The 15531-nt window shown below is 40.5% G+C and overlaps 1 protein-coding gene across 1 annotated transcript in view; it reads right to left on the reverse strand.

The window, feature by feature from the left end:
• The window catches only part of SCFD1 (sec1 family domain containing 1), a 93945-nt gene extending 81730 nt beyond the window's left edge, over positions 1–12215 (reverse strand). Inside the window, exons 1-2 of the mRNA XM_049766662.1 lie at positions 12170–12215; positions 5019–5089 (exon numbers count right to left, since the gene is read on the reverse strand). Of these exons, the coding sequence (XP_049622619.1) occupies positions 5019–5089; positions 12170–12206 (108 nt within the window). The 5' untranslated portion in view covers positions 12207–12215. The remainder of the gene's footprint in view (positions 1–5018; positions 5090–12169) is intronic.
• Positions 12216–15531: the final 3316 nt, after the last annotated feature.

The raw sequence follows: 15531 nt of genomic DNA on the forward strand, positions 1-15531 counted from the left end.
CAGCAGTGCTCAGGGGTTACTCCTGGCTATTTGCTCAGAAATAGCTCTGGCAGGCACGGGGGACCATATGGGACGCCGGATTCGAACCAACCACCTTAGGTCCTGGGCCAGCTGCTTGCAAGGCAAACGCTGCTGTGCTACCTCTCCGGCCCCTCAATTCCTATCCTTACCTCAACTTAATATTTCCATCATTATCAAAATATTCATTCATGTAGTAATTGATTCTTTTTTTTTTTTTTTTTTTTGGTTTTTGGGTCACACCGGCAGCGCTCAGGGGTTACTCCTGGCTCTATGTTCAGAAATCGCTCCTGGCAGGCTCAGGGGACCATATGGGATGACAGGATTGGAACCACTTATCTTCTACATGCAACGCAAACGCCTTACCTCCATGTTATCTCTCTACCCCCAGTAATTAATTCTTAAAATAATTATTAGACTAAACTAATAGCTATATAAACACCTTCTTACAAAATAGACTAAAAATAGTTTTTGGAGCCATATCAAGCAATGCTCAGGGCTTACTGCTGGCAATGTTCAAGGGCCCATCTGTGGTAATGGACATCAAATCTGGGTCAGTGGCACAAAGGTTAATAACCTAATCACTGTGTTATTTCTCTGACCCATTATATTTACACTGAATGGTAAAGATACTATACCTTGAGGTGGCTGACCTGGTTTCCCTTCCCAGTACCACATATTGTCCCCTCAATATTGCCAGGAGTGAGCCTTGAGAAAGACCAGGTGTAGTTACTCCCACAAATTAAACAAAACAAAAAACATAAATATAAAATCTTCATCTTAAGTTATAATAGAAACTTAGAATATGTACAAAATTCACATATAATTCCCTGCACAGTTTACAATATATCACCTCAAAAAAGTTAATCTTATTCTTTCAAAACTAGTTCTAATACAAGTTCCATGACTATAAAGAATAGTGATTTAAGCAGTTTAGCTTTATATTGAATTAAAATGTCAAGTCCTGGGGCCAGAGTGGTAGCACAGCAGTAGGGCATTTGCTTTGCACACGCTAACCCAAGATGGATGTGGGTTCAATACCTGGCATCTCATATGGTCCCCGTGCCTGCCAGGAGCAATTTCTGAGCGCAGAGCCAAGAGTAGCCAGAGTATCACCAGGTTTGGCAAAACAAACAAAAAAAACAAACATACACACAATCTCACACACACACACACACACACACACACCCCTTAAAAAGCACACAATAGGGGCCAGAGAGATAGCATGGAGGTAAGGCGTTTGCCTTTCATGCAGGAGGTCATCGGTTCGAATCCCAGCACCCATATGGTCCCGAGCCTGCCAGGAGTGACTTCTGAGCATAGAGCCAGGAGTAACCCCTGAGTGCTGCTGGGTGTGACTCCCCCCAATAAAAAACCAAAAAAAAAAAAAAAGGCTCATAATAAAGTATTCAGCCAGGTATATTTCCTCACATACTAAAGTATTAAAAACTGGGACTGGGGGAGCAGGAGCGATAGCACAGCAGCAGGGCATTTGCCTTGCACATGGCTGCCCAGGATGGACCTGGGTTTGATCCCTGGCATCCCATATAGTCTCCCGAGCCAAGAGCGATTTCTAAGTGTCAGAAGTAACCCCTGAGCATCACTGGGTGTGACCCAAAGACCATAAAAAAGAAAGATTTAAAAAAGCTGGGGCTACAGAGATAGTAAAGCAGATAGGGCACATGGCTGCACAAATCTACAGCCAATCTTAATATCTCAGTAATGCTTTATGGGGTAAGAAATTTCTTTTTTTCCCCTTTCTTTTTGGTTTTTTGGACCACACCTGGCAGTGCTCAGGGGTTGCCCCTGGCAGGCTTGGGGGACCATATGGGATACTGTGGCTTGAACCCTTGTCTGTCCATGTCGGTCAAATGCAAGGCAAATGCCCTACCACTGTGTTATCTCTCTGACCCCAGAAATTTCTTTCTTTCTTTTTTTTTTTTTGGAGGGGGGCACACCTGTTTGACGCTCAGGGGTTGGTTACTCCTGGCTATGCACTCAGAAATTGCCCCTGGTTTGGGGGGGACCAGGTGGGACACTGGGGGATCGAACTGCGGTCCGTCCTAGGCTAGCGCTTGCAAGGCAGACACCTTACTTCTAGTGCCATCTCTCCGGCCCCAGAAATTTCTTTTTTAAGAGTAGATAAAACATGCTGTCTTTGGGATCTGAATGACAGCCCAGTGGGTAGGGCATTTGCCTTAATGTAGCCATCTCAGGTTTGATCCTCGACATCCCATTTGGTCCCCCAGCCTGCCAGCAGTGATTTCTGATCGCATAGCTAGGAGTAACACCTGTATGCCCACTGCTGGATTTGGTCCAAACACAAAACCAAACCAAACCAAACCTTAAATTACAGTAAATATCTTTCTGTTCTAGTTATAAGTTGCATGCTGAAGCCCTCAAAACACCCATATTGCTTGTCTTGTGACACATAAAGATGAGAATAAAAAATTTTAACACCAATATGTTGCCAAGAAATTCTTAAGTGGGAGCTGAGCCAGTATAGTGGGTAGGGTACTTGCCTTTTATGGACCAACCAGAGTTTAATCTCTGGTATCCCAGATTGTTTTCCAAGTCTGCCAGGAGTAATTCCTAAGTGCAGAGCTAGGTATAACCCCTGAGCAGTGCTGGGTGTGTCCCTCAAACAAACAAATCAAACAAAAACAAAAAAGGGGGCCAGAGTGGTCTCACAAGTGGTAAGGCATCTGGTCTTGTCGGCGCTAGCCCAGGATGGACTGCAGTTGGATCCCCCGGCATACCAAATGGTCCCCCAAGCCAGGAGCAATTTCTAAGTACATAGCCAGGAGTAATACCTGAGTGTCACCAGGTGTGGTCCAAAAAGCAAAAAACAAACAAACAAAACCCAAAAAAACAAAAATACAAAAAAGAAATTCTCAAGTTATTTAATTCAAATGTAGGGGCTGGGGAGATAGTACAGTATGCAGATAAGGCTCTTGCTCTGCATGTAGCCCAACTGGGTTCAATAGCCGACATTCCATAAGGTCTGCAAGTAATGCCAGGAGTTAATTTCTGAGTGCAGAGCTGAAAGTAACCTGAGTGTCACTGGGTATGGCGCTAAAACCAAACCAAACCAAAATAAAGCAAAAGCTCAATATAGAACCTTAAAAAATGTAAACAAGTTTATACAACGGGCAATGAAAGATGCCCACAAACTGGGCACTGACATCCTGTTAACAGAGACATTAGAAGCTATACTAAATTTAAATGATAAGTTCATTACAAAAGATGTCAACGACTTTACAGTTAACCTGAAGAGTAATACTTAGGACTCATAAGTTTTTTCAAAACATTTTTAATGAAGATGGCTTGTTCTTAATTCTTAGCAAGAAAGAAGTATTAAGTGATCCTAAAATTTACTATAGTAAGTTTAAGACGCATTAAATCTTTAGAGTAATCTCTGAATAGAACATGAAATTTAAAATGTAGAGTTCTGAATGAGAATTATTAAAGATTGTCAAGCATTTCTCAAATAAAGATACATTGGCTTATGAAGATTATTGGTTGCTGATTAAATAATGAGTTTTTAAGATTTTAAAATAATTTTGGTTCACTGATCACTCACTCATGGGCTGTTTTAAATGGTCTTGGGAGATGATTCAAAGGACTGGAGCAAAAGACTGGCATACAAAATCTGGCCCAGTTTCAAATACAGTTTTGCATGGTTCCTAGAGCATCACCAGAAGAAACTCTGAACAGGACCTATGTATTGCTCAGTGTGGTCCAAAAAACAAATAGTAAAAAGGACCTGATGGTGGACTAGTGCTCCAGAGCCTAAACTTTGAGCAAGCTTGAACGATGCAAATTCTGGACTTTGCATTTTTTGGGCATAGTAAGAAATAAGGGGCCAGAGTAATAGTACAATGGCTGGGGAGCTTGCATATAGTCAACACAGGTTCAATTCCTGGCATACCTGATGATTCCCCAAGCACAACCAGGAGTAACCGTTGAGCACTGCTGGGTATACCTACCGCCCACCCACTCACCCCCAGAAAGCAACAAAACCAAGGAGCCAAACATTAACCAATGGTCTCTTGGTGATGCTTCAACCAAGCGGTCAATTAGATGTTCTAAACAAATAATGCTATTGCCTGTCATACTCCATGAATGCTTATTAAAAATGATTCATTAGGGAATGGGGAGATAAGATAGGGATTAAAGCACTTGTTTTAAAGGCTGACCAGCTGACACTGGTTGAGGGAAATTATAACAGTTCTCTAAAAATCATTTTTAGAGATAAGGCAAAATATAAGAGGTATTTTGCTGGTACAGAATGAATATGATACAAGCCCTCCCCCTTTACTGCCAAGGGTGATCCCTGAATAGAGTTTGAAGTAGGCCCTGAGCACCACCAGATGTAGTCCCCTCAAAACAAAATATTCATAATAAGATGTTAAATAAAATACTCATGTATTAATATCAAAATATATTGCTCAATATTAACAAGAAGTTCCTTTCAAATAACATCAATAATGACTGAGGAAAAGAAAACTTTACCACAAAGAGCGGTGAGTGCAGTTAGAGAAATAACTACACAAACAACTATCATGACAATGGTAGTGAGTGAGAGAAGTAGTATGCCTACTACATACAGTAGAATACATGCAAGGGGTGGGGGAGGAGGGAGATGGGAGGCATTGGTGGTGGGAAGGTGAAGGGGGTTTTCATTTTTAAAACTGAAACCCAACTACAAACATGTTTGTAATTACAGTGCTTAAATAAAGATATTACTAATAAAAGGGAGGAGCGGAGAGATACAACAGTGGTAGGGCTTCTGCCTTGCACGCGGCCAACCCAGGATGGACCCGGGTTCAATTCCCAGCATTCCATATAGTCCCCTGAGCCTGCCAGGTGGGATTTCTGATCACAGAGCCAGGAGTAACCCCTGAGCGCTGCCTGGTGTAGCCCAAACAACAACAACAACAACAACAACAACAACAACAAAGAAAGAAAACTATTTCTATTAAAATCAAGTATCTTACCTTCCATACTGGTTCTCCAGTGCTGTTTTTAACATGAGGGACATTGAAATTCAGCATACGCTTCAAAGCCACTGAAAATCAAGAGTCACCAATTATTACTATGACTGATCAGTTTTTAAGTGCACACGCACGCACATACACTCATTACAAACTAACTCAAACAAGATGCATAAATCAATCTATTAAACTGACTGATCAAATGATCAGATAAGTATAAATATGGTCAGGCTCTGTATGCCATTCCACCAACAGATAATGATTACATTTGGGAAATTTTGAAAAATACAACAGACATACCACTTGATAATACCATGAAATGTTCAGAAAGATTTATTATGCATATCCCTGACGATCCCCCACTACAGTTCATATAGTTACAAAAAATCTGTCAGTCACTAACTTATAACAGCTTCAAAAGAAAGTTGGAGCTGCAGAAAAGGCATCTTCACCCCTATGTTCATTGTAGTACTATACACAATAGCCAAATCTGTAAATAACCCAAATTCCCAAGAAGAGATGAGGAGAAAGACACTATAGAATGCTACAAAGCTATTAGAAAAAATGAAGTCATGAAATTTGCTTATACATGGATGGATACAGACCCGCGATGGAGAACCTATGGCACACGTACCAGCTGTGGCACGCGAAGGCCTTGCAGTTGGCACGCGGGGAGGTCCACAATTAATACATTTATAAAATTTATAGTTTTTAGATACTAAAATCTTGTTATTAAGGTTTAATTGACGTGCTGGCACTTTGAGAAATTCTTTGGTTTTGTGCGACAGTTTGGGCACTCGGGCTCAAAAAGGTTAGCCATCACTGATATAGACTATCATGCTGAGTGAAATGAATCAGGAGAGGGTTTGACATAGAATGAAAAAACTCATTTGTGGAACATATATTAAAAAGATAGTATGTTAATAATATCCAAAGACAATAAAGATAAGAGCCAGGAGCACTAGTCCATGGTAGGAAGCTTGTCACAGAGGGGGTGGGAGTGCAGTTAGGGCAGAGAAGGAATGACAGTGACATTAACTATTTAGACAAGAACTGGGTGCTGAAAAGAAGTGATATGTATGATATCCCTTCAGTAACAATATTGAAAGCTATAGTGTCTTGGGGGGAGAATAAAGGGGGAGAACGGAGGGAGAAAAAATGTCTGTCACAGAGGCAAGCAGAGGCAGGCTGGGGTGGTGATGAAGAGAAACTGGGGAGATTTCATAATAGAAAACGTGCACTGGTGAAGGAACAGGTACTGGAAACTTGTATGACTGTAACTCAATCATGAACAACTTGGTAACCGTGTATCTCACCACGATTCAATTAAAAATGTATTAATTTAAAAAAGAAAGCTGGTGCCATTGCCTATTTTCTGGTTGTAATATAGATCAATTTTCTAAAAATAAAAATGATCTGTTTAGTACAGAAAGAAGTCCATTTTTTAGCTCTCTTAGAGCAATTTTATGACTATCATAATTATATCCATTAACATACATTAAAAAGTTATTAATAATAAAATGCATGAAAAACACTTTCCACAGATATGCTGGACAGCAAGGAACTCCTGCTAAGAAAAAACGGTCTAAAACCACACACTATAATCTACATATATAACATTTGTGGAGCAGTTTTGTTCTGTTTTATTTTAGGCCACATCAGGCTTTGCGTAGGAACTACTCCAGGTTTGTCACTACCAGGGTCAATCTCAGTGTGCTTGGAGGAAGCATGTAGTGCTGGGAACTGAATGTGGCTACCTCTTAGCCATATCCCTATCCTGATATTGTGGGTTTTCTTGCTCAACTGGTCATACATTACTGCATATAAATATCATCAAAGGAAAATAAAAATCTCAGTACATGTGAAGTTCAGGACCCGAAGTAAAATTCAAGATGCTTTTTAAACAATTGGAAATTCTAAAATGTACTTAGTTTGTAATTAAGAGGTTTTGGGCTAGGCTATTATTAGATAACATAAACAATAATTTTGAAGTCCAAACACCTGGACATCAACTTATATCATCTTCACCTATTCATTAGGAAAAACTATAAATGGTTATTTGTGATTTACTTAAGACTAGGACAGTACTTCAGGTCCATACTTTTATACTGGAGTGTCTACATTCAGACATGAGTTTTTGGTACAATGTTAGTATTTAATATCCAGACAGTAATACACAATGCCATTAAGTAGACAAATTAAGCAGATAATTTATACTACTTCAGAGATTTTAAATTATGTAAGAAATGTAAAAATAAGTGTAAGACCTACTTTGATATGTACATACTTGAAATAAATTAGGCAGCAAAGAGGGATGCTCCATAATTAAATCTCCCACTCAAATTTAGCAAACTTTTTATATCTGGGCAATATAAAAATCACAGTTCTGGCGACCAGAACCCAAAGTAGAGAAAAACTTGTATTGAAGAATTGTTATTCATATTTATGGCACAGGACAACTAAGAACTATAGTCTGAGCTGCAAGTGAGCCCCAAGTGTAAAGAATTTTCCAGAATTTTCAATTAGTTAATTGAAAAAGACCAGCATCAATGGAATTTCTAGGACCCAGATTCTCAGGAAACTTCACTATCTCTAAGGATTTTGAAATAGTATAGGCTCTGTGTTAAACGAGTAAGTATGAACATAATTTTACCTTTGTCAGAATAGCTCTCTGAAGGCTTAAATCATTGTTTTAGGGCTATTTAAAAAATTTTTTTTCACGGTTGTATTTCAGGCATATAGTGACAGTGAATTAGGGCCATTTCCACCACCAGTGTTAACCTCCCTCCACCATAGTTCCCACCATGCATCCCATAACTCCACCCTTACCCCTCAGTCTTAGTTTAATGGGTCCATTTTGTGTTTAGCTTTCTATAGTTTGGGTCTCTTGATTCTACTGTTGTTAACTTTGGCTTGGGTATTTAGTTCTGACCATTTTTTACCCCACTCAATGCACCTGAGACCACTTTGGCCTTGGGTTGCATCCACTTTTTTCTTTGCTCAATTTGTAGGAACACATAGAAATATAAGGCAGAACAAAATGATTCACGTTCAAAGGTTCTATGAAAAGGGCGGGAGCCTCATCTAGAAGATGTAAATAAAAATTTAAAAAAGGGGGCTGTGGGTATCCCCTCCGCCAACTTCTTATTTATCCCACCTGAATGATCAGAACTACCCACACTTGGAATGGGCGGGTAGAGGAGTCTGCATAGGGGAGAGAAAGAGAATAAGGAGAGTTAGAGAGAGAAGTGTATAAGAGGCATGATCATCAGAGATTCAGCATCAGATTCAGCATTAGCAATTGAGCATCACCAAAGGGAGTTAGTCAGCCTAGAAGCCAGTTAGGAAGCCTGAAAAAAGCAGCTGAAAGAGAACAGAGGCCGAGAAAGCCAGGAGTAGAGAAGTAGCTGCTAGGAAAAGGCTTAGTAGAGAGGTCATGTGAGGAAGTGTGCCTAGCGGTAGGGACTGTGAAATAAAGTTGGCTGACTCCTGGAACTTCATCTGACTGTTTTGTGAATCTCTCTGCCCTCACCCTGCAACCTTCAGACCTGCCAGACTATAGGGGCTGTGGGAGCCGGGTCGAGCCCAGAAAGGCCTCACCATCCCCACACCAACACTAGGACTCATTAATTTATATTAAGACAACAGGGGGCCATGGGGCTGGAGAGATAGCACAGCAGTAGGGCATTTGCCTTGTACGCAGCAGGACAGACAGTGGTTTGAATCCCGGCATCCCTTATGGTCCGTCCGTCCCCGTCCCCGTCTCCCCGTGCCTGCCAGGAGCAATTTCTGAGCACAGAGCCAGGAGTAGCCCTTGAAAAAAAAAGGGGGGGTGCCAGATGTGGCAAGCTTTTTTTTTTTTGTATAGGCGCAGTAAATGTTAGGAAATTAGAACGGAGATTCCCTTGGCCTAGAGATACAGGGTGTCTCATGAAGTAAACTGTTATAAGACTGACTACAGGATCCAGGCCTGTTGGCCAACCTCAAGATCTTTCTTGCGGTCCCAGGAAAAAGTTCTACTCAGTCGTGGTTGTTGTAGTCAGTCTTCTGTAATTGGAGAACTTGGTTTTTGCATAGATCCTAGGACAAAGACGGGGTGTCATGGAGCATTTTCTCATTACATCTCACTGTTAGGTGGTGGGGTAAAACAACCTGCCCTTAGATCAAGTTGTAGCTGCTTCCTCATCATCAGGGTGTCATATGAACCTACCCTGAAGCAAGGTGATTCCAGAGTAGCATTAGGGGCTTTCCGTGGGGGGAGTTTGATTCCTGATGCTGGTGCAGGAAACTGGGCCAGTTCTAAGGTTGGGATCTAGGGTTTGGGATTGGATGGTTGATGTCTGATCAATTGAAGCCTAAGTTAAATCCCCTTGACAAATGTTAAGGGTGTGGGGCTATTTTGTATTGTGTTGTATTGCTCTGGTGCAAACTCAGTGGTGGTCAGAGGTTATTCTCAGTGGCTTAGGGGCAGCCTCCTGGAGGCAAAACATATTGAGCTATCTATTTTCTGGCCCTAAATCATAGCTTCTAAAAGAGGTGACAAACTAGTTTTCCTTGCTTATCCATACCCCTTCCAGAAAGGTTTTGCTAGTATGTACCATTTGTCAGACTGCTCTTGGCAGTGTGCGAGTGACTTATTAAGTATCTCTCATCTAAGTAGCTTTCATTATCTTTGGAAGAGAAAGACAACAGCATATAACACATGGTATAATATATGAAACCAAGGATAAAAGTAAGTTAAAGAGAAGTTTTAAATCAAGTCATCAGGAAAAGCCCACTGAGAAGATTTTATAAAGAACTAAAGGAGGTCAGATGTCCCTGAAGATAACTCAGAAAGAATATTTCACAAGGAAACAAGCATTCTGATATGGTCAGAACAGGGCAAGTAATAGAGAATAAGGTCAGAAGGCTAAGTACAGGAGTGAAATGGAATGATACTGGAAACTTTTGAAGAAATATTATGACACTATCACTTTGGATAATGTGAAGAAAAAATGAAGGGCAACAGGGATATAAAGGCATATTTCTTAATAACCAAATAGGTAGCTATTAAGAAATTCATAGTAGAATGAACCTGGTATATAGAAATAAAAATGGTCAGATCCTGAATATATTTTCAGAGTAGAAGAGATAAAGATTGCTAACACATCTAGGGATGGAGCGGAGCAATGCGCCAGCAGTAGAGCATTTGCCTTGTACACAGCCGACCCAAGAATCCCTGTGTCCCATATGATCCCCTAAGCCAGGAGCAATTTCTGAGCACATAGCCAGAAGTAACCCCGGAGTGTCACTGGATGTGCCCCCCCCAAAAAAAAAATTACTAACACATCTAATGTGGGAAATACTAAGAAGAAGAAAAACTAAATTTCTGACTTGAGTAGTTACTCAAGTAGTTACAGATTGAGTTGCCATTAATTGACATAGGGTAGACAGAATTCAGAAAATTGCAGGTTACAGATAAGAAACTTATAGATAGAAACTAGCATATGTTTAGTATCTAAAACCAAGAAGAAGGATGAGAGTATTGCATGAGAAAAAGAAGTTGACTCTTCAATGTTGAAAAGTACAGGAGTTGAACAAGAACCTGCAATGGAAAGATGTGCAGAATGGACAATGGGAATGTAGATTCTGTCTGTTTAAAAGAAGAAAGGCAAGTAACCCAGTGAACTTTCACAAAGATGACAGAACTGATCTTTAAGAATTAAGTAAAGATTTTTTTCAAGTAGGCAAAGTAAAATAAAAAGGAGTGTTAAATTAACCTCTCTATATGCTACGTCCCTTATCTTTAAAATGGATATAAATATACATTTTGAAAAATTACTTAAAGCAGTGTCTGTGGAAGAAGTGATAGTTCTGTTCCCAGCAATGTTCTGGGGAACCAGATTCGGTACTGGAGATCAACAGGATCAGCCCCCAGCAAGGCAAGAGCCTTAACCTTTGTATCATCTCTCAGTCCCTTAAAGGACTATTCAACAAGCTATAAAAGGATTAATAATGTCAAAGTTCTCTAGCCATGATGTAAAATCTTGCTATCATAACGTTTATTTCAGCAGATAGAAATTTTGCTATATTTTAATCATTTAAAATTGCATGTAAAATTACTACCATGCAAATTTCATTTTTCAGTAGCTCATTTTGTGTTCCTAGAACCATGGATCCACTCAATGTCATTTAAACTGTCAGAACCATGCAGTAAAGATAAATGGTAATTGTGTCTAACTGCTTACACAGGTAAGGCTAATGGCAGATATTCCCAATCTTACTTGGAATTGCACATATTAAAGCTAATTATGCCTGACTTCATCTGATAGCTTTTATGAAATAATCTCCTGGAAAAGCCGAGCACAAATCAGTATGTACTGTGACAAGTTTTACGTCATTTTCCTTGAATTCCAAAGGAAATAAGTCAGCACAGCCAAAAATCCCTTTCTGCAAATTCTATGAACTCTTAATAACCAACGCACTTTCCTATTCAGATCAATATGCAAAGACAGTTACGAGAATCTTCTGAAAAATAGCAGCTCATAGGTATCAACCACTGGTTTGCAGCAAATGGATAGAAGCCCAATTGTCAGTAAAGGTGAATAGGGTAGGTAAAAAGCAAGACAGAAAAGACGTGGGAGTAAAAAGTATCAGTGCCCCATATCAGGGACTATCTATCGATAGGCGTGGGCCTGATGAAAGGGAAATAAATGTCAATTCGCTCTGTCGAAGGTGAAACTAATTGAGTTTACAGAACACTGGTCCTTTAAAAGGGGGCTGGAAAAGCGGCTCCTGGATCCGGCTCGGATTCCCTTCCACTCCAGCCAGGAGAAGGGGAAATCGTTAGTGCAGGCACCCCGAGGGATGGACGGGGGGAGGCGGCGGCCAGGGGTGCAGATCTCTCCCAGGCCCCGCAGGAAGATGCTCAGCGCAGAACGCCAGCAAGAGCCGCCCCGCCCCCAAGCTCCAGGGACCCCGACGGAGGCTCAATCAGTTGTCAAGCTCTCGCAGAGCAGCAGCCCGCTAAGAGCTCGCTCCACTTCGGGCACAGAATTCAGTTCCCGGAACACCGCCTCCGAGCTGCACCCTCCGCACCGAAGGCGACCAGCGGAGGAACGAGCGTGTTATGTTTCCCGAGCCGGTGCCGAACAGCACGGAGGAAGGAATGGTACCTGTTTGTCGCTCTCGAATACTGGCTGCCGCCGCCATCTTGACTCCCACCAGCCACTGCCCGAGTGGCGAGAGGAGCCCGTGGATGACGTGGCCGCCCCGGGTGCCCCGGAAGCAAAACCCGGAGGGGCGGGACCAGGGCGGCGTGCCCGGCCCTGCCCGGCCTCGTTCTGGACCAACCTGCGCGCCAAAGCATCACCAGCCCCGCACTGGAACACCGGCTGGGACTGGCCGCTCGAGTCTTAAAGGCGGACCAGTGGGATTTGTAGTCTCTGCGGTCAAAGCTTAGCTTGCAAATATAAACTGCTTTAGAAGTGTTGAAAGCCAATGGAACTTTTCCTGTGATCGTTTTTAAGCAGTGGGAATGTGCGTTGGATTCAAGGGTAACAGGACCAAAGCACAAGAAATCCCTTCCCCCGGGAGGGAGTTTAAATGGTATAATTAAACGGCATAATTAATTTAAATGTATGAAATTCCGACTTAAAATGCCACTCACTTCAGGTTTTCTCCCAACCAAGAGAGGCGCCCCGCTAGGTCCTGCTTTTCGGAGAACTGGGCAGCTTTGGCGCAGTTTTCGGATCTAGTTTTCCAGTGCAATTAGGGCAAGACGGTCTAGCTTTCCAGTGTAGTTTTGCCCTCGTGGACACAGATTCCAAGGAAAATGCAATCTCGTCCCTCCCCCTTCCTTTAGTTTCAAAACATTACTTTGGGTAAGGTCTAAGTGGTGCCATGTCATGAATGACACACGCACCCGATATAAACAATTTAGTTTTTTCCGGTTGGGGGGGTGTCATAAACGATTTCCTATGATCAAGTTCACTGATGACACTGCATTATGTCCTGAGACATTCGAAAATGAAATTATACACTGCCTCAAGGACTTTCTGAAAAAAAATTGAAATATATTTTTCAGAATCATAAAAAGTAAGTTATTCTAGTAGAGAATGGGAGATAGAATAGTTGGTTTGATTACTGGAGTTAAAAGGTCTCTGAGCATTATTTGGTGGCCTGGGGCTCAGGGGTATTGAAAGGCCCTTGAGGGTATTCTGTGTCCTAGTTTGGGTCCCTTGTTTTCTTTTTGGGCAACACGCAGTGGGTGCTGTCCTATGTGATGTGATGTGATGTGCTTATACCTGCCTATGTGATACCAAGGACAATACCATATCTCACGCCCAGTTTTGTAACACCACCACCTAATAATTTGATTTTTCAAATTTAGTGGCATAAACATTTAGAAAAACACTGTGTCATGTTTTAGATCACATCTGGAGTTACTTTTTAAAGAGGGAAATATACTGTTATAACTATAATTAGTAAAACTTGGCAACGGTAGGCATTTTTAAATGTTTGGGAATTGCAAATTAGTTAAAAAAATAATCAAAATTTGACAAAGGGATCTCTTCAAAGTGATCCAAGTAATTCATCATTATAACTTTAACATGAAAGGTAAAACTAGGAATTGTATTAGTTGAAGGCTAAAACTAATAGGTTGTTGTAAAAGATAAATGAAGCCTATGCTGATTACATGTAAAAGAATTGCAAGTTTAAAGCAGATTTCATTTTCTAAGGGAGGTGTTGTTTTGATATTTCGGAAGGTCATATCTAAGGGTCCTCAGAGGCTATTCTCAGTGTGTTGCCCAGGGAGTCTGCAATGTTAGAATCCCAGCCGGACGACCTCCCTTGCAATTTCCAGGGAAAGATCAAAGACTGATGCTAAAGGCAAAGTAAGAGAAATTTCACTTCCATGCTCTCCTTTACTAAATATTGAGTACAAAAGATTCTATAGACTATAGAATTAGGAAACACACTTCTAAAAGTTTTTGCATAAAGAAGCCAAAGTAGACTACATAATAAACACTTTTTACTTGATGTAACTAATGGCTAATCCATAACAGGGCAATTAAATCAGATAAAATCAAGTTAGTATTGATGAAATAATCTTTATTTAAAATATTAAAACAGTAAAATAATTAAAAGGCCTTCTGAATGAAGTTCTCACAAAAATTTAAGTGGTTTAAAACTATTGAATTTTCCCAGGTTGTCTCTTGAACAATACCTCTTTCTTTCGCTAACATTTCTGTAAGTAAATTTCAATAAAACTATTTTATTTTGGGGACTGGAGCAATAGCATGGTCGGCAGGGAAATTTTTTTTTTTGCATGTGGCCAACCAAACTTCAACTTCTGCATCTCAAATGGTCATCCCCTAGCCCACCAACAGTGATTCCTGAGTACAGAGCCAGGAGTAAGCTCTGAGCACCACAGAATGGGCCCAAACAGACACAAAACCTATTTTTCACTTTTTCTTTCTTTTTTTTTTTTGGCTTTTGGGTCACACCAGGTGACGCTCAGGGGTTACTTCTGGCTATGTGCTCAGAAACCAGTCCTGGCTTGGGGGAACCATAATATGGAATGCCGAGGATTGAACCCACGTCCCTCCTGGGTCAGCCCTCCTGGGTCAGCAGGTAGCAAGGCAAATGCCCTACCGCTGTGCTATTGCTCCACCCCCATTTTTTACTTTTAAAAGAGCAATGAATATAAAATTAATGAAAGAAATGCTAACAGTAGATGCATTATAGGTAAATTTATTATTTTCCTTGATATTGAAAGCAATAGGAAACAAGCTTTATGACATATTGACAAAATACTTAAGAAATACATACATACATTATAAAGGTTCATAGCATAATTTCCTTTGAAAATCAATGTAAGCACTGTGTATGACAAAAAGAAAACAAACATTATACCAAGCATTAAACATAACAGCAGGAAAATAAATAACCTACACATTTACCTAATATGCATTAACTATAAGATTAATGTAAAAATCAAATTAATGGACTATCCTTAAAAACCAGAAAACATTTTGCAGTATGATAATGTATGCTTAATTTCAAACATTAATATGCTAAATTATTATCTGCACCATCTTGCTCCTATGACCCTGCACAACATGTAAGTGAAATAAAGATTTAAAATACTACGTTTTAATTGTAGCCAATCCAGCACATTAGCCTCTCAAAGTGCATGTGTGCAGAACGTTAATAATCACTTTAGGGTAAAATTAACTAAATGTATGGCATGAAAATGCAAGAGTGAAAGTCCTGCCTTCCTTTCCAACCTGATTATTGCTTTTCCTTCCACTGTTTTCTCATTCCTCTTGTTATTTCTTATTTTATTTTATTTTTTTTTAAAGTACAAATAAATTGAAAACACCATGTTCTGGTTTTTTTATCTGTACTGATTTAATAAAATTTTTTTAACAAAAACAAGGCAGATAGGAATTAAAATAGCGAGTTTGGAGAGTTAGTACAGTGGATAAGGCACTTACTTGCCTTGCATGTTGGCTGACCTCAGTTGTATCCC

Source organism: Suncus etruscus, chromosome 2 (assembly GCF_024139225.1).
Source record: "Suncus etruscus isolate mSunEtr1 chromosome 2, mSunEtr1.pri.cur, whole genome shotgun sequence".
NCBI lineage: Eukaryota > Metazoa > Chordata > Mammalia > Eulipotyphla > Soricidae > Suncus > Suncus etruscus.